The following is a 13,468-nucleotide window of genomic DNA, read 5'->3' on the forward strand; positions in this document are numbered from 1 at the left end:
CATTCCCCATCTTCGTACAGTGGGATGTAGCAAGACCTGACTCTTGAGACATGGGGAGAAATACATTAAACTCGAGCCTTCCCTGCCACACAGTGGCAAACTGTCTCTGGGGGGCGTTCATAGGGAGTCAGGTACTAGCATGACGTGAAGCCACTTCTCCCTGACACAGAGAGAAACCCTGCACCGAATCCCACACCAGGGAGACACCTGTGCATTGCTGGGAAGGCCCGTGATAGATAGGGCCCAAGAAGGATGTGGGACACTTGAAGTCTTTCTTTTGTTAGGACCCGGAACAGGTGTTCCGCACTCTTCAGGTGACTCCTGTGAGCAGGTGACACAAGAAAGCCACAGGGGGGAAGGATGCACGGATGTGTGGAGCAGGCGGTGGGAGTCCAGTGCCTCACTGACCTGACTTTATAAATAAGTACAACTTCACGCTGCCCACAGTTTATTTTGCTCAGTGATTTTTATGGTCTGTAGTATTTACTAATGTTCTTTACAAGATTTCAACCCGTCTTAGCTGTTCAAGGAACCAAGATGACAAAGCTTTTGCCCCTTATACTTTCCTATTCCTCGGCTGCCACCTTCGAGCTGTGTGGTCGTGAATAAAATGCTTAATGTCTCTGAAACTCAATCGTTCCTTCCGGGGTCATGATGCCTGCTTTCTAGAGCTGTTTATGGGACTTTCTGTTACTGCGATATCTGTTCTTCCCCTTGAGTGGGCTCATATTTGTTTGTCAGAGAGTTTTATATTTTGTAGTAAGAAAAAAAATCTTGCCATGAATTCTCCTTTGACCCCAAAGATAATGAACAGAGGGGTTGAGAAAGAGAAGGCTGACCACTGGAGAGGATGCTGGGAGGGCATTTTTCCAAGCATATACTCACCTCCATGAGGGAAAAACTGAGCGTAGATCTGCTTGAATGTCTCTTCGTTAACCACACCACTGGGGCACTCCTGTGTGTGGGGGAGAGAGAGAGAGTGTGTGTGTGGGAAGTGTCTGGGAGCCTGTACTAGGGAGTGGAGACTGAGCAGGGTCCTCATGCCCTCTCCTGGGCAGAGACTAGGAAGCACATGTGTACTGGGTATCTTCAGGAGGTCTTGGAGGTAACACTATCATGAAAAGCTATTTTGCAAGTGAGGGGAGATCACAGAATAGGGACTGGGCTGGGAGAGTCTTGGGTTTAGGTCTAGACAGGTCTAAGTTTGGATCCTGGTTAAGCCTGCTTTAAGGTTTTCGGCTTCGTCAGAGGTGGCCTGTGATCTTGAACACACTTACCCTCGGAATGAGTTTAACAGTTCCCTCAATATTAGGTAGCACTGAGACTAGGGTAGCTGCCAAAATAATAAGTGGAATTTCTTCTATTTTCTGGTCTCCTCTTAGACAAGTGCCCAACTGGGAAACAACCTCCCAGAACCTCACTCCAGCTCAGCGGGGCACTATTAACATGGCTTCTTCAACATTAGAAAGAAGAATGCCCAACAGTAGCAAATCAGACACATGACCAACTAGTCGAGCTGTAGGACACTTGACCAAGCTCCTGCTGGAGGCTGTGCCTGGAGGGAGGTGACCAGAACAGCTCGCTTGCTTAACTCCACCCAGCCATTTGGGAATATGAATGTGCTCAATGTTGTAAGGGTTAAACCCAAACTCCTTATCCAGGCTGGGCTGTGAGAGCTCTCAAAGCATCCCAGAAGACAGCAGTAGCCTCGGGTATGTGTCAATTTTGAACTTCCTTCCTTACACACTGCTTTGCTAAGAAGTGGCTTTCTGTGTGGCACATAGGAAAAGGTCACAGCAGTAGGACAGAAGTGTTGGTTCCACTGTCCTAACTTTCTTTTTTTTTTTTTTTTCTTTTTTTCGGAGCTGGGGACTGAACCCAGGGCCTTGCGCTTGCTAGGCAAATGCTCTACTACTGAGCTAAATCCCCAACCTGTCCTAACTTTCAAGGAGAAATGAACACAGTGGCATTTGGGCTTATACATCGGTCATTGCAGGCCTCTCTAGCATGAGTCAGCACAGCTCAATCCCATCACTCTTTGGACACCAAACAGAGGGTAGAGAGTGCCGGTCAAGCTAAGGTTGCATCTTGGCTGTGAAGGCTTCCCCAAGGTCACACCACCCTGTGGCACTTCTCTGCAGTGGGTGAGGTTCCTGTCTGCCTTGTCTGAGGCCTGGTCCTCCTGCTTTCTTTCTCACCAGGTGCAGGTTCATAGCAGTGGCCTTCCTGGATCTCTGCACTCTGGGGACCTCCTTGGCACGGGAAAAGCTTAGTCAAGTGACAAGAAACACAACAGGCCTCCGAGTCTCTGGGGGGCGGTCTTACGTTTTTGAATCCCCGGTAAAGGACTTGCAGTTCTCTCTTGGTGAAGTTCGTCTGTGCCTCAAGCTGCTCCAGTCCCTCAGGCCGATGGCAAACCATGGTCATCTCCAGATCATCCTCGATCTTGTCTGGAAGCAGAGGGGACGGCATCAGAATGTGACCTCCTTGGTTTGTGTTGGGTCACAGTATGAGCTGTTCGAGGTGTGATCTTGGGAACCGGGACTTTGGGCTTGGACTGGGGTCATGGTGGAGGTCATGGGCCTTGAACCCCGCTCCCCTGCCCACTCACTCTGTGTCGAAATCTGCCCACCATGTTACTCTAAATGTGACAGATGGCAAAGGCCATCAGCATCTCAGATAGGCAGCTGAGGGTGGAAGTGTTCAGAACACAGCCACACAAAAAACATTTTCAAAACCAATTTGAATCTTTGCATATTCAAATTGAAGCTCCATAACACTGCTCTCCATGCAGAGACGCTGGTGCCTGAGCAGAATGAGACTCCGAACAGTAAAGGGGAAGGAATCGTAACTATTTTCAAAAGGGATGAGGTTTCACCGTGCGGGCTAGCGAGGGAGGTGCTAGGGAGACTCAGTGGGAAGTTCAAAGTACGCTGTGTTGAATGTGACTTTAAAGAATCAGAATGTATTTTGCACACAGCATTATTCTGTAATATCCGCTAGGTCTCCTTACATACCAGGGAAGCAACTTCAATGCGAGCATCTTTGCATAAAGAAAGGTTTCCAGGACATTTGCAAGGCTCTATAAAAACAGCCATAAGAGAGTAGGGTTTCAACCTCCTGCACGCATCGGAACAGTGTCCAATGGGACACCTCGTTTGCAAAGTGCCTGTCGGCTGACTCCACTTATCTTCCTTTGAAGCAACTCAAAGTTCATCCGTCGGCGGTTGCTTCCAGGAGCTTAGCCTCAGACAGGGATGAGTGACTACTCACTCTCTTTGTGCCCTGCCAGAATTCTTTTCTGTAAATCTATTCCAGGCAAGGATCGTTTGCCATCTACCCTACCCTGCCTACCGTTGTCACACAGGCATCAGCAAATCCATATATTGAACAATTCCAACTTCTGCCTCGTGAAAACAAGGGCGGGATGAGCAGGCTGCTGGGAACATACGGCCCACACTGCACCATGGTAAGTCAGAGGAGGCGGCCTGGGTCTGCATCGCAGAACCAGGCGAACAGGTACAGTGAGTGTAGTTGTTCTGCAGGCAGGGTTGGGCTCTTAGCGCCAGATTTTCTCTGCTACCGTGACACTTAAATCCCAACACAAAACAAATCCATCAAAATTTATATCTTGAGCAGAATCCCAGTGGTAATGGATGTTACAGTAAAGCCTCAATAATGCGGCAGCCAAGCCTAATTGTTATCTTTCTTACATGCTGGGTCCCGCACATCACCTAGTTCTTCTGGGAGGGAGATAGATAATGATCCAATATAAATAAGAAACTCTGTTTATGTCACACTGTGGCAAGTGGCCAATTTCCTCAGAACTCTTACGAAGCCTTTCTTTCTCCTTATGTTTGTAGCTAATGAGTTAAGTACCAATTACCTTAATGCAGAAGGTTTCTGTGTAAATCAAAGGGCCAGTGTCCAGAATGAAAAGCAAGGGGGCGGGGGGAAGTACACACAGGTATAACAGGGGAAGCTCCGAGTATCTCATGAGATCTCAAACTCATCCTAAGAAATCAGTTGCTGGTTAGTCTTAGCAAAAGAAAAAAAAGTGCTGTGTATGTTCTGGAGAAACTTCAAAGGGGCTGTGGAGGCTTATAATAGATACCACATATTGCCTGCTCCCCAGGATCTACTGGGCAGTGCCCAGGTAGCCCCAGTAAAGGAAGAAGAATTAGAATATAAATATTAAGAGATAAATAAGAAAGTGGAAAAATTTGTTTCGGAAAGAGATGGTTTGCTTTCAAAGGTCTCTACCTGCAAATATTTATCTGACCCAGAAGAAAAAAAGATATTTTTTTTATGTGTGTGTGTGTGTGTGTGTGTGTGTGTGTGTGTGGTGTGTGTGTGTTGTGCTATTTCTTAATCTCCTGTGCCTGATTCCTTATAAGCTAAGGAGACTAGGAGACTGTTTTTGTTTTGTTTTGTTTTGTTTTGTTTTGCAAAAGTTTAAGGGAATTTTTTTTTTCAATTTGGAACCAGCATTCACTTCCCATCACTTTGCTTCAAAGGTGCTAATTACCGAGACACCAGCTATTAAACCCACTTCGTTAAGAAGAGGAGTCACTCCTTATCAAGCAGTGACAGGCTTGACTGACGGCCAAGCCTTTGCTTTCAGGCTTTGCCCTTCACTAATGATCCGTCTGTGGTCACATCCCCGACGGGAGAAACTCAGGTGATTGGGGCTTGAGATGTAGGGAAGTAGCCACCCATGGATAGTAGGGGCCTAAACCGGTAAGTAAGCGTGTAACTTACATAACAACCCAGTGTGTGCATAAATACGTGCAACATTTCCGTGGGATCTCTGGAAGGTAAAACCTCGTGAGGCAATGCTGTCTCTGACGGACGTGACATGCCCTCCAGCCTAGGCAAACCTCTGCTGCTGTGACCCTGGTGAGCCCTGGCCTTTCATTGGAAAACAATAACTTAACGTGTTCACAGCTTTTGCAACTGTCTAGACTGGCCCACATCTGGATGTGCCTCCCTTTCTTACCACCTCGTAGCCTCATTGTTCTGGGCCACTGTAAATATATCTGTTTTGGAAGGGTGGCATTCACATCTCTCCTGTCCACTTGGGGACTCCCCAGACATCTCAGGACAGAGCTGGTAGAAGGAGGACACTGGCCTAGCTCCCTGGTTACACAGAATCAGAACTAACACACGGGAGCTCCTTACTGTTTGGTTCTTGTGAGTCTTCAATGCCAAACGCTTCTTTCTGTTATTCTTTTCATTACTAAAGTAACGGCGAACTAATCATTAAGTCAGACCGAGTTTGGATCAAAGCCAATCGTGAGGTTAATGCGATGGGAAGTTCTGCTTGATAAAGATCAATGAGATTATTTTCTCTTTGTAATGTTCACCTGTGTGGTGGGGGTGAGGGGTCTGGCACCCTCGTCACTTGATATTTAGAAGTCAATTACCTTAATGGAAAAGGTAAATTTCTAACTACAAGGAGCTCGCGGGGTAATAAATGTCTATCACCCGAGGTGAATGTGAGCTGGAATGATAAATTGTACAGGGCGATACAGCAGAGAGTCCTAGACTAAACCGGGTATGATTCAGAGTAATTAAAAATAAAACATTTTAGGCTTTCAGGTTATTCATGGTATAGGATGGATGAAAACTTTAGACCCTCTTAGAAACGTCATTTCGTATCAAGCCCCCTATAGTGCCAGTGAGTTCCATATCTTTTGAACGGAGTCCCTGAAATACCTTCTATTGTCATTCTTCCCCAAACTCTGCCACTAACTCCTGTCTGAGGCTTGGGTGACACAGGTCAACAGTGACAAAGCTGCACCTTAACCCCAGCCAATCCAGGACTGGTCTATCAGATTCGGCTGCCCTGTATCTCCATGGTGACTTCACCGGAGCACAGACGGTAAGGTGGTTTGTGACCAGCCTTGACTCACTTTGGTTCCTAAGAAGTGCCATGCTTGTGGACAAGTCAGGTCCACAGATTGTGAGCAGTAGGGACCTGCGTCTGGGGGTACATGTCACTGAGGTATCTTCTCTGGCTGATGACAAAGGCCATGACCCAAAACTATGACCATCTCTTCCCTGGCTTAGAATACAGTTTCTCCAGTGTGTGTGTGTGTGTGTGTGTGTGTGTGTGTGTGTGTGTGTGCGCGCGCGCGCGTGTGCGCGTGTGCACATGTGTTGAGCAGAGGCAGGATCTGGGCTGTACTTTATACACACCCACCCACCCACCCATCTTATCCATTTTGAGGTTACAAAATTGTGGTCCTTAGCTTGAATGTAGTTCAAAGAGAGGTTTTGTAAGAAATACATAAAGGCTCATTTTAAAATAGTTGCCAATGTTTATAGAAAAGAAATCTACAACCAAGTTTGTATTTCATATTTCTCTTGGAAAATCTTGAATCTTAAATTCACACCAGGGCATCATCTGCTACAGCTGAGTGGGGGCTTGGGCACTCTGGGTAGCTACAGTCATTAGGGCACTTGTCACTCCCCTAGTTCTGTGTCTCTCTGCATCTCTCTGTCTGTCTCTGTCTCTCTTTGTCTGTTTCTGTTTCTCTCTCTCTCTCTCCCCCTCTCTCTGAGACAGGGTGTCTCTATTTATTCCTGGAAGTCCTGGAACTCACTCTCTAGCCCAGGTTGGCTCTGAACTCACAGAGAACCACCTGCCCCTGCCTCTGCCTTAGTGCTGAGATTAAAGGTGTGCACCCCCGCGCCCGGCTTCACTTTGGGCTCATGTAAGCTGTCTCCTGGTTTGGGGGCTGCTGAGGGTGGGACTTCATACACCTCCTCCGTCTCCCCACCACCTGCCTTTCTCCTGTCTTAGTCACACAGCCTATTCTCCTGCAGTCTGCCTATCTAAAGTCTCCACTCTATCTCACAAAGAACGTGAAGTGGGTCATAGGAACTGAATAATAGAATAAAAACAGATAAAGAAAAAAAAACTGCTTCAGAAAATGCCGATGCGATCGGAAGTGCAGACCACGTTGCGGGAGGGGAGGAGAACAGAGACATTCTGGCCATTTGTTCTGAACGGTTATTAAACTTAAGCTTATGTGTCAGTAAAAGCTCTGAGCTTTGTCTTACAGTTGTTCAATTAGCGCAGAAGGAAAAAATATGGTCCTCTTAGGAGGAACAAAGCTTTCCTTAAACCCCACCCCTAAGAGAAAACCCCTAATGGTTTCTACACAGACTGGGTTTGCTAACAAGGGGCACAAAAGTCTAGTGAACGAGAAAGCTAGCTGCAGAACATATCCTTGATCGAGAAGTTCTTCCTTTCAAGTCATGTGACCGAGACAGTCAAGAGAGTGTTGACTTTTTTTTTTTTTTTTTTTACCTCTCTGATACTGGTAATACCACCAGGCGATGTCTAGGAAAAAGTAAGAAAACAGTTTACCAAATCTATTCATTTAAAAAGCACAACACACTTTTATTGTCATTGGAGAGGCACTCATGGGGGGAGTCCCGGTCATCACCCAGCTTCATATACGCAAGGAGCCTCTCATCAGCAGAACAGAGCCTGGCTTTCCCATTCCCTTCCCCACAGTCAGAACAGGCACAAGCACTGGGTCACCTCCCAGTGCCCACACTACCAGCAGGGCTCATCCAGCATGCTCCGAGCCATGCAGTCATGCAGCCTGAAGAGAGATGAGATGGCGCGTGGCAGAGGATGCGAATGGGGATGGCTTCTGGGACATACCCACAGGTGTCATTGCAGAGTGGCTTTTAAGACACCCTCTACCACGAGAAGGCCCCATTACCTCTTCTTACGTCTGTGATTAAACTATAGGTCTTGTAGGACAGTTCATTTCCGTCAACAACCACCCACGAGGCATCTGTTGTTGTACACGACACGTAAACCATCGGTTTCCTGTTCTTATGGAACGTACAAGCTACACAGTTTGATTTTTCTCCTCCTCTCTCAAGTGTGATGAGCAACCCAGGTGGAGTAGAGAAAAAGTGCTGTTGGTGGTAATAATTGGCACAGTAGGGTGTGTGATAGAGTAGATGCAGATTAACTCTTTTACTGTGCCATGAACGAAGCCAAGGAGAAAATACAGACCTGGAACACCACCCCTCCCCATGGCATGTAAGCTGGGTGTCTCTAAATTCCAAGAGAGCCCTGCTCAATGCCTTTCTGCTGGCCTTTCAGGTCTGTGTGCTGGTAAGTCTTGCTTTCCTATGTGGGCTCCTTTTTCAATCTCCTCCTGTCTTGCTAGCACCCTTGACCAAAGGTGCATCAGACAGTCCAGCCAGCATCCTCAGTGTGTTTTAGTACCCCCCAGCCCCATAATCCCAGACTGGGATGGTTTCTGTCTACACTGCTAAGAGTCGTAGTACAAACTGCTGGGTATCTATTGTCTCCTAGTCTGTGCCCACAGGAGAAATTTATTTTACTGGATTTAATTGCCCCCTTGATCAGCCTGGTGAGTGGCATTTGAGTGTGTGTGTGTGTGTGTGTGTGTGTGTGTGTGTGTGCACATGTGTATCTGTGTGTGTCTTGGGAGGTCAGAAGAGAGCATCAGATCCCTTGGAGTTTGAGTTATAGGCATTTGTGAGCTCTCTGGCCTGAGTGCTAGGATTCCAGTCCTCACTATGGAGCAGCAGGTGGGACTGATTGACGGATCAGCTCCAGCCCCATGGGCTACATTTTGAAGGCAGTATAGATTTGTAGAAGAGTTCCATAGAAATGGCCGAGAAGTTTCCCTGTTAACGTCCAGTGTTGGTGTAGTGTATTTGTTAAAGTTGAAGGATTAATGATTGATGAGCTGATATTGATGCATTACTAAGAATGGAAGTCCATTATTCATATTAGATTTCAATCATTGCGCTTCGTGGTTCTTTGGGTTTTGACAAATGCACATCATGGGTCAGTCACTCCCGTAAATAAAGAACAATTTTATTGCCTTGTCCGTGTGTTTACAAATATGAATCAATCTTCTCTGGCCTGCCAGAAATGCGATAGGTACTGAAAGGAATGACAAGATACAGCATCTGTCTATAATAGTCATGTTGGTATGGAGACACGGGAGGAGACCAGAAGCTGCAAGTGAGGTGTGAAGGATCGTTGCCAAGCAGTCTGGATGAGCACGGGAGACAGGCCCATGCCAGGCAAGGGAACTGCAGAATGACTGCCTGGTGAAAGAGTGTGGAACCCGTTGTTCTACAGCTGACTTTATGTGTTGAGTTCCGACATTCAGATTTGTGAGATAAACCACGAATAAAAGATGTATGTTCTCCGGTTCTTGGATGCTATCAATGAATTTAGCTTTTAGAACACGTAACATGTTCCAGTACAAACACGACTGTGGGTAGGATGCCGTGAACTGCTGGCCTCAAGCCCTTTGCTGGTAAGTCATTTCAGAGCAGCATGGCTGTGGCTAAGAACAGGGACCTGAGGGAAATGAGTGACTAATTAATGCTACCTCCTAAAGGTATAGGACCAGATGGTAGAGAGGTCAGGGAAGGCTCCAGGGAGACAGAATAATTTAGTTGAGTCTTACAGAATACAGGGACAAGGGGTCACCAGTTCTGAAAACACAGGAGCTAAAAACTTGAACATGGTGGGTTATTTTGTAGCTGTGCTGAACTCCTACAGAGAACAACTGAAGAAGAGAGTTTTTTTTTTAATTTATTTAATACTTAATAATAATTCTTTGGTTTCCGGGCAAACATCCCCCTCCCCCCTCCCCTTCCTTATGGGTGTTCCCCTCCCAACCCTCCCCCCATTGCCGCCCTCCCCCCAACAATCTAGTTCACTGGGGGTTCAGTCTTAGCAGGACCCAGGGCTTCCCCTTCCACTGGTGCTCTTACTAGGATATTCAATGCTACCTATGAGGTCAGAGTCCAGGGTCAGTCCATGTATAGTCTTTAGGTAGTGGCTTAGTCCCTGGAAGCTCTGGTTGCTTGGCATTGTTGTACATATGGGGTCTCGAGCCCCTTCAAGCTCTTCCAGTTCTTTCTCTGAGTCCTTCAATGGGGGTCCTATTCTCAGTTCAGTGGTTTGCTGCTGGCATTCGCCTCTGTATTTGCTGTATTCTGGCTGTGTCTCTCAGGAGCGATCTACATCTGGCTCCTGTCGGTCTGCACAAGAAGAGAGTTTTAAAATGTCTAGTCTCTTTGAAGGCGTTAGAGTGCTAAGAGGGCAGCCTGCCTCAAAGCAGTGCCACCCCAAGCTCAGGCTACATCAAGCTTTATTACCTTCCAGAAGTTGAAGACTGAGCCAAACGTCTTCCATGTTAGAAAAGTTATGCTCACCATTTAAGGAGAATTTGTTAGGCATATTAAAGACAGGACACAGGGGGAATAGATGATTACAGCAACAGACAAGAAGGTGGCTTGGATATTAGACAGACCAGACACAGAATTAAAAACAGCAATGGATATATGCTCAAGAACAGAGATTCTAAGACCCGGAGAATTCCATCAGAGGACCTAAATGTATACAAAATGCTAATTAAGAATTGTAGAATTGAGGATACATTACCTCAGATCATCGGCTTGCCAGATTTATTTCTAAACAGATTAGACACAGGTGAAATGAGAACCAACTATTTGGTGGGCAGAACAAGCAAGACAGAAGGAAGGAAAGAGAGAGGATGGAGGAAGAGAATGTAGAGTGTGTGTGTGTGTGTGTGTGTGTGTGTGTGTGTGTGTAAGAAAGAGAGAGCATATATATATACATATATATATATATATGATTAAAAACTCCCCCAAAGGAAGGAGATAAATAATGCTGATGAAGCGATATTTGAAGAGCCACTAAGGACTTTTGAAGATGGGTGAAACATAAGAAGCCACAGATTCAGGAAACTCCATAAACCTTAAGCAGCATAAATCCAAAGAAAACCACATGGAAAATTTGACCCCAGAGTCAAATGCCCCCAAACGAACATAAGTATAAGCAAGATGCTAATCGTTAGATAAGGAAAAACCATGCTGTAACCCGATGCTGCTGGAAAGGGAGCACTTATGATGCTCCAAGCAAACATAAATCAGGAAGTCCTATACTGGCTCAGCTGTATCAGGTAAAGTAGATGCTAAGGGGAGAAGCTTTGGCAGAGATAAAAGGGAGAGTCACAGGGTAAGAAGGTTGGCTATCTAGGGGGATGGAACAACTCTAAGTCAGTATGAGTTCATTATATCATTTCAAATATACTTAAAGCAAAGACTGACTGAACTAAAAGAAAAAAAATAACCCATTTGCAACCATAACTGGAGATTTAAAAGTTCTCCTCTCAGAATAAGCTACTGACAGTTGATGGCGGCTAGGGAGGGAAGAATCAATTCTTTTCAGGGGTCACAAGTGTGGTCATACTTCAGTACAGCGCTTCTCAGCCTTTCTCATGCTGAGACCCTTGAATACCGTTACTCATGTTGTGGTGACCCCCCCCAACTATGAAACTATTGCTAGTGCTACTTTAGAATTGTAATTTGTTCCTGTTAGGAGTTGGAGTGTAAATATTTTTGGAGTCAGAGGTTTGCCAAAGGGGTCATGACCCACAGGTTGAGGTCCACCATTTCAGAAATAATTCTAAAATCATGAATATGTGAGCAGTATTAGCTCACATATTATTTAACACATATAGTATGTGTGTGTGTGTGTGTGTGTGAGAGAGAGAGAGAGAGAGAGAGAGAGAGAGAGAGAGAGAGAGATTGGGGGATCTGGGAGGAGCTGGAGGGGAGAAGTGTGGGTGTAGATATTATAGGAATATATTGTATGCATATATGAAATTTTCAAAGAGCAAATAAAAATATCACACACACACACACTTTAACAAGCCCAACATATCAGTATTAGCATCAACACAGCACGTCAACTTGGCCTCATTAATATAGCTTCTACCCAGCCATCACAAATAACAGAGCATTCTTTTCCATGCAAGAAGAACATTTACTCACACCGACCTTTCCCAGGGAACATGGGGCTAGACCTCGTGATGTTTGAGGCAGGGTATATTTTGTAGACTGGAATGAAGCAGGGTGTCAGAGCTCTTAAAAGTCCTCAGCATGGAACCAAGCATGGCCCTGGAAAATCCCTCATCCTCCAAATTTATCACATACTAATTTCTAAGTCACTCGTGTCTCAGAAACACTCGTGCTATTTTGCACTAGAGTACAATAATGGGATGTGTGAAAACACGTGGGCTGTCATTGAAGCCATGTCCAAAATGAGGTTTTAAAAACCAAAAATATTTACATGACAAGGAACACAAACAGCACGGAGTGTCATAGTCTCTCTTAAAATCTTATTTCCAATGGTTCAGTGTTCTCCAAACTATGCTGGGCACAATAGAAGTCACATTAGCAATCACATGTGATCATATGTTGGCATTCAAAATGTTTCCCTGTTCCTCCAGGTAGATACATATGAGCGCTTTGTTCTGGGTGAGGTCAGTAGTGATTTTTGATCAATGGCTTCCCTAGACAATCAGGGCTTAAGATCCTTTTCTACACCTGCACACAGCAGAGGCGGGGAAAAGTCCAGTCTGGTTGTGAAACCTTAAGGCTTAGAGTCTCACAGCTGAGACTCTGAGGTGACTGCAAAATCTACCCAGACACACACAGCCTGTCAGCTCTGATTTTTATATACTTAACAGCGTGTCCCGAGAGTGCCCGAGCTGAGCCTGATAAAGATTTTCCGAGTGTTCCGGATATTTTTCCCAGGCTTCTTGGTTCAATAAAACTCAAATCATGTTTTGCTTCAAGCATTTGTTCTCTTAATCTTGAAACCCCTCCTGCCCTTTTTAAGCAAAATTGAATTTACACATTTCTCATTCATTTACACCTCTGTCCTGAAAATGTTCCTATGAAACAGCCCCATGGAGACATCTCTACTTTCTGTCAGACAGAAGCTGAGGATCAATGACGTCAGAGGTCTTCAGGACAGAGCCTATCTGGACTGTGCGAGGTTGAGCTTGTCAAACATTCCCTGCAGCTTCTGGGCAGGTGGCACTTACAGCCAGAAATGACCATTTGGAAATCAAACACAGCCATCGAATAGTCCACACGATCACCGTATATATCATGACATCCAAGTTCTGTTCAAGACAAGACGGCGTCACATTCATTTAATTTTTTTTTTTGACCAAGTTTGAAAAACAAAGGGAAAAGATTTACCAAGATCTTAGTGTCGGGAAGCAGGAACCCTAGAAGGTGCTTCTGGGCAAGGAGCTGATCGTGCTCATCATGTCCCCTTGTCTCCAAGCGACATCTTCTGCAGCTGAACCTGTGGCGATGTTGCAATCGAGACTCGTCAGCTTCCCTGCAGCTCGGCAGCCACAGGCAGAAGTGTCTAGATGATACTTTAAGTGGACCATTTTGTCTAGAAAAAGTGCCTGAGATGAAATTTTTGACAGTTTACTTAGTCGCTCCAGCAGTCTCTGCGGCTCTAGGGGGCAATTAGTCAAGCAAAGTCCAGACCCTACCACCAGCTAGCATTCAGATGGCAGCGGGGAAGCCCCTATGGGCTTCCTTTGGACTCAGC

General features: G+C 45.8%; 1 protein-coding gene across 5 annotated transcripts in view; it reads right to left on the reverse strand.

Moving 5' to 3' along the window:
• The window catches only part of Kcnip1 (potassium voltage-gated channel interacting protein 1), a 369,300-nt gene that overhangs the window by 14,119 nt on the left and 341,713 nt on the right, over positions 1 to 13,468 (reverse strand). For 3 of the 5 annotated variants that reach the window (NM_001261388.1, NM_022929.3, XM_006246105.5), the window contains exons 2-3: positions 2,326 to 2,450; positions 886 to 955 (exon numbers count right to left, since the gene is read on the reverse strand). In NM_001261388.1, the coding sequence (NP_001248317.1) occupies positions 886 to 955; positions 2,326 to 2,450 (195 nt within the window). Of the gene's footprint in view, positions 1 to 885; positions 956 to 2,325; positions 2,451 to 7,318; positions 7,352 to 13,468 lie in introns of all 5 variants that reach the window. The other 2 variants (NM_001261387.1, NM_001261389.2) reach the window with 1 other exon arrangement.

This window comes from Rattus norvegicus, chromosome 10 (assembly GCF_036323735.1).
Source record: "Rattus norvegicus strain BN/NHsdMcwi chromosome 10, GRCr8, whole genome shotgun sequence".
Classification (NCBI taxonomy): domain Eukaryota; kingdom Metazoa; phylum Chordata; class Mammalia; order Rodentia; family Muridae; genus Rattus; species Rattus norvegicus.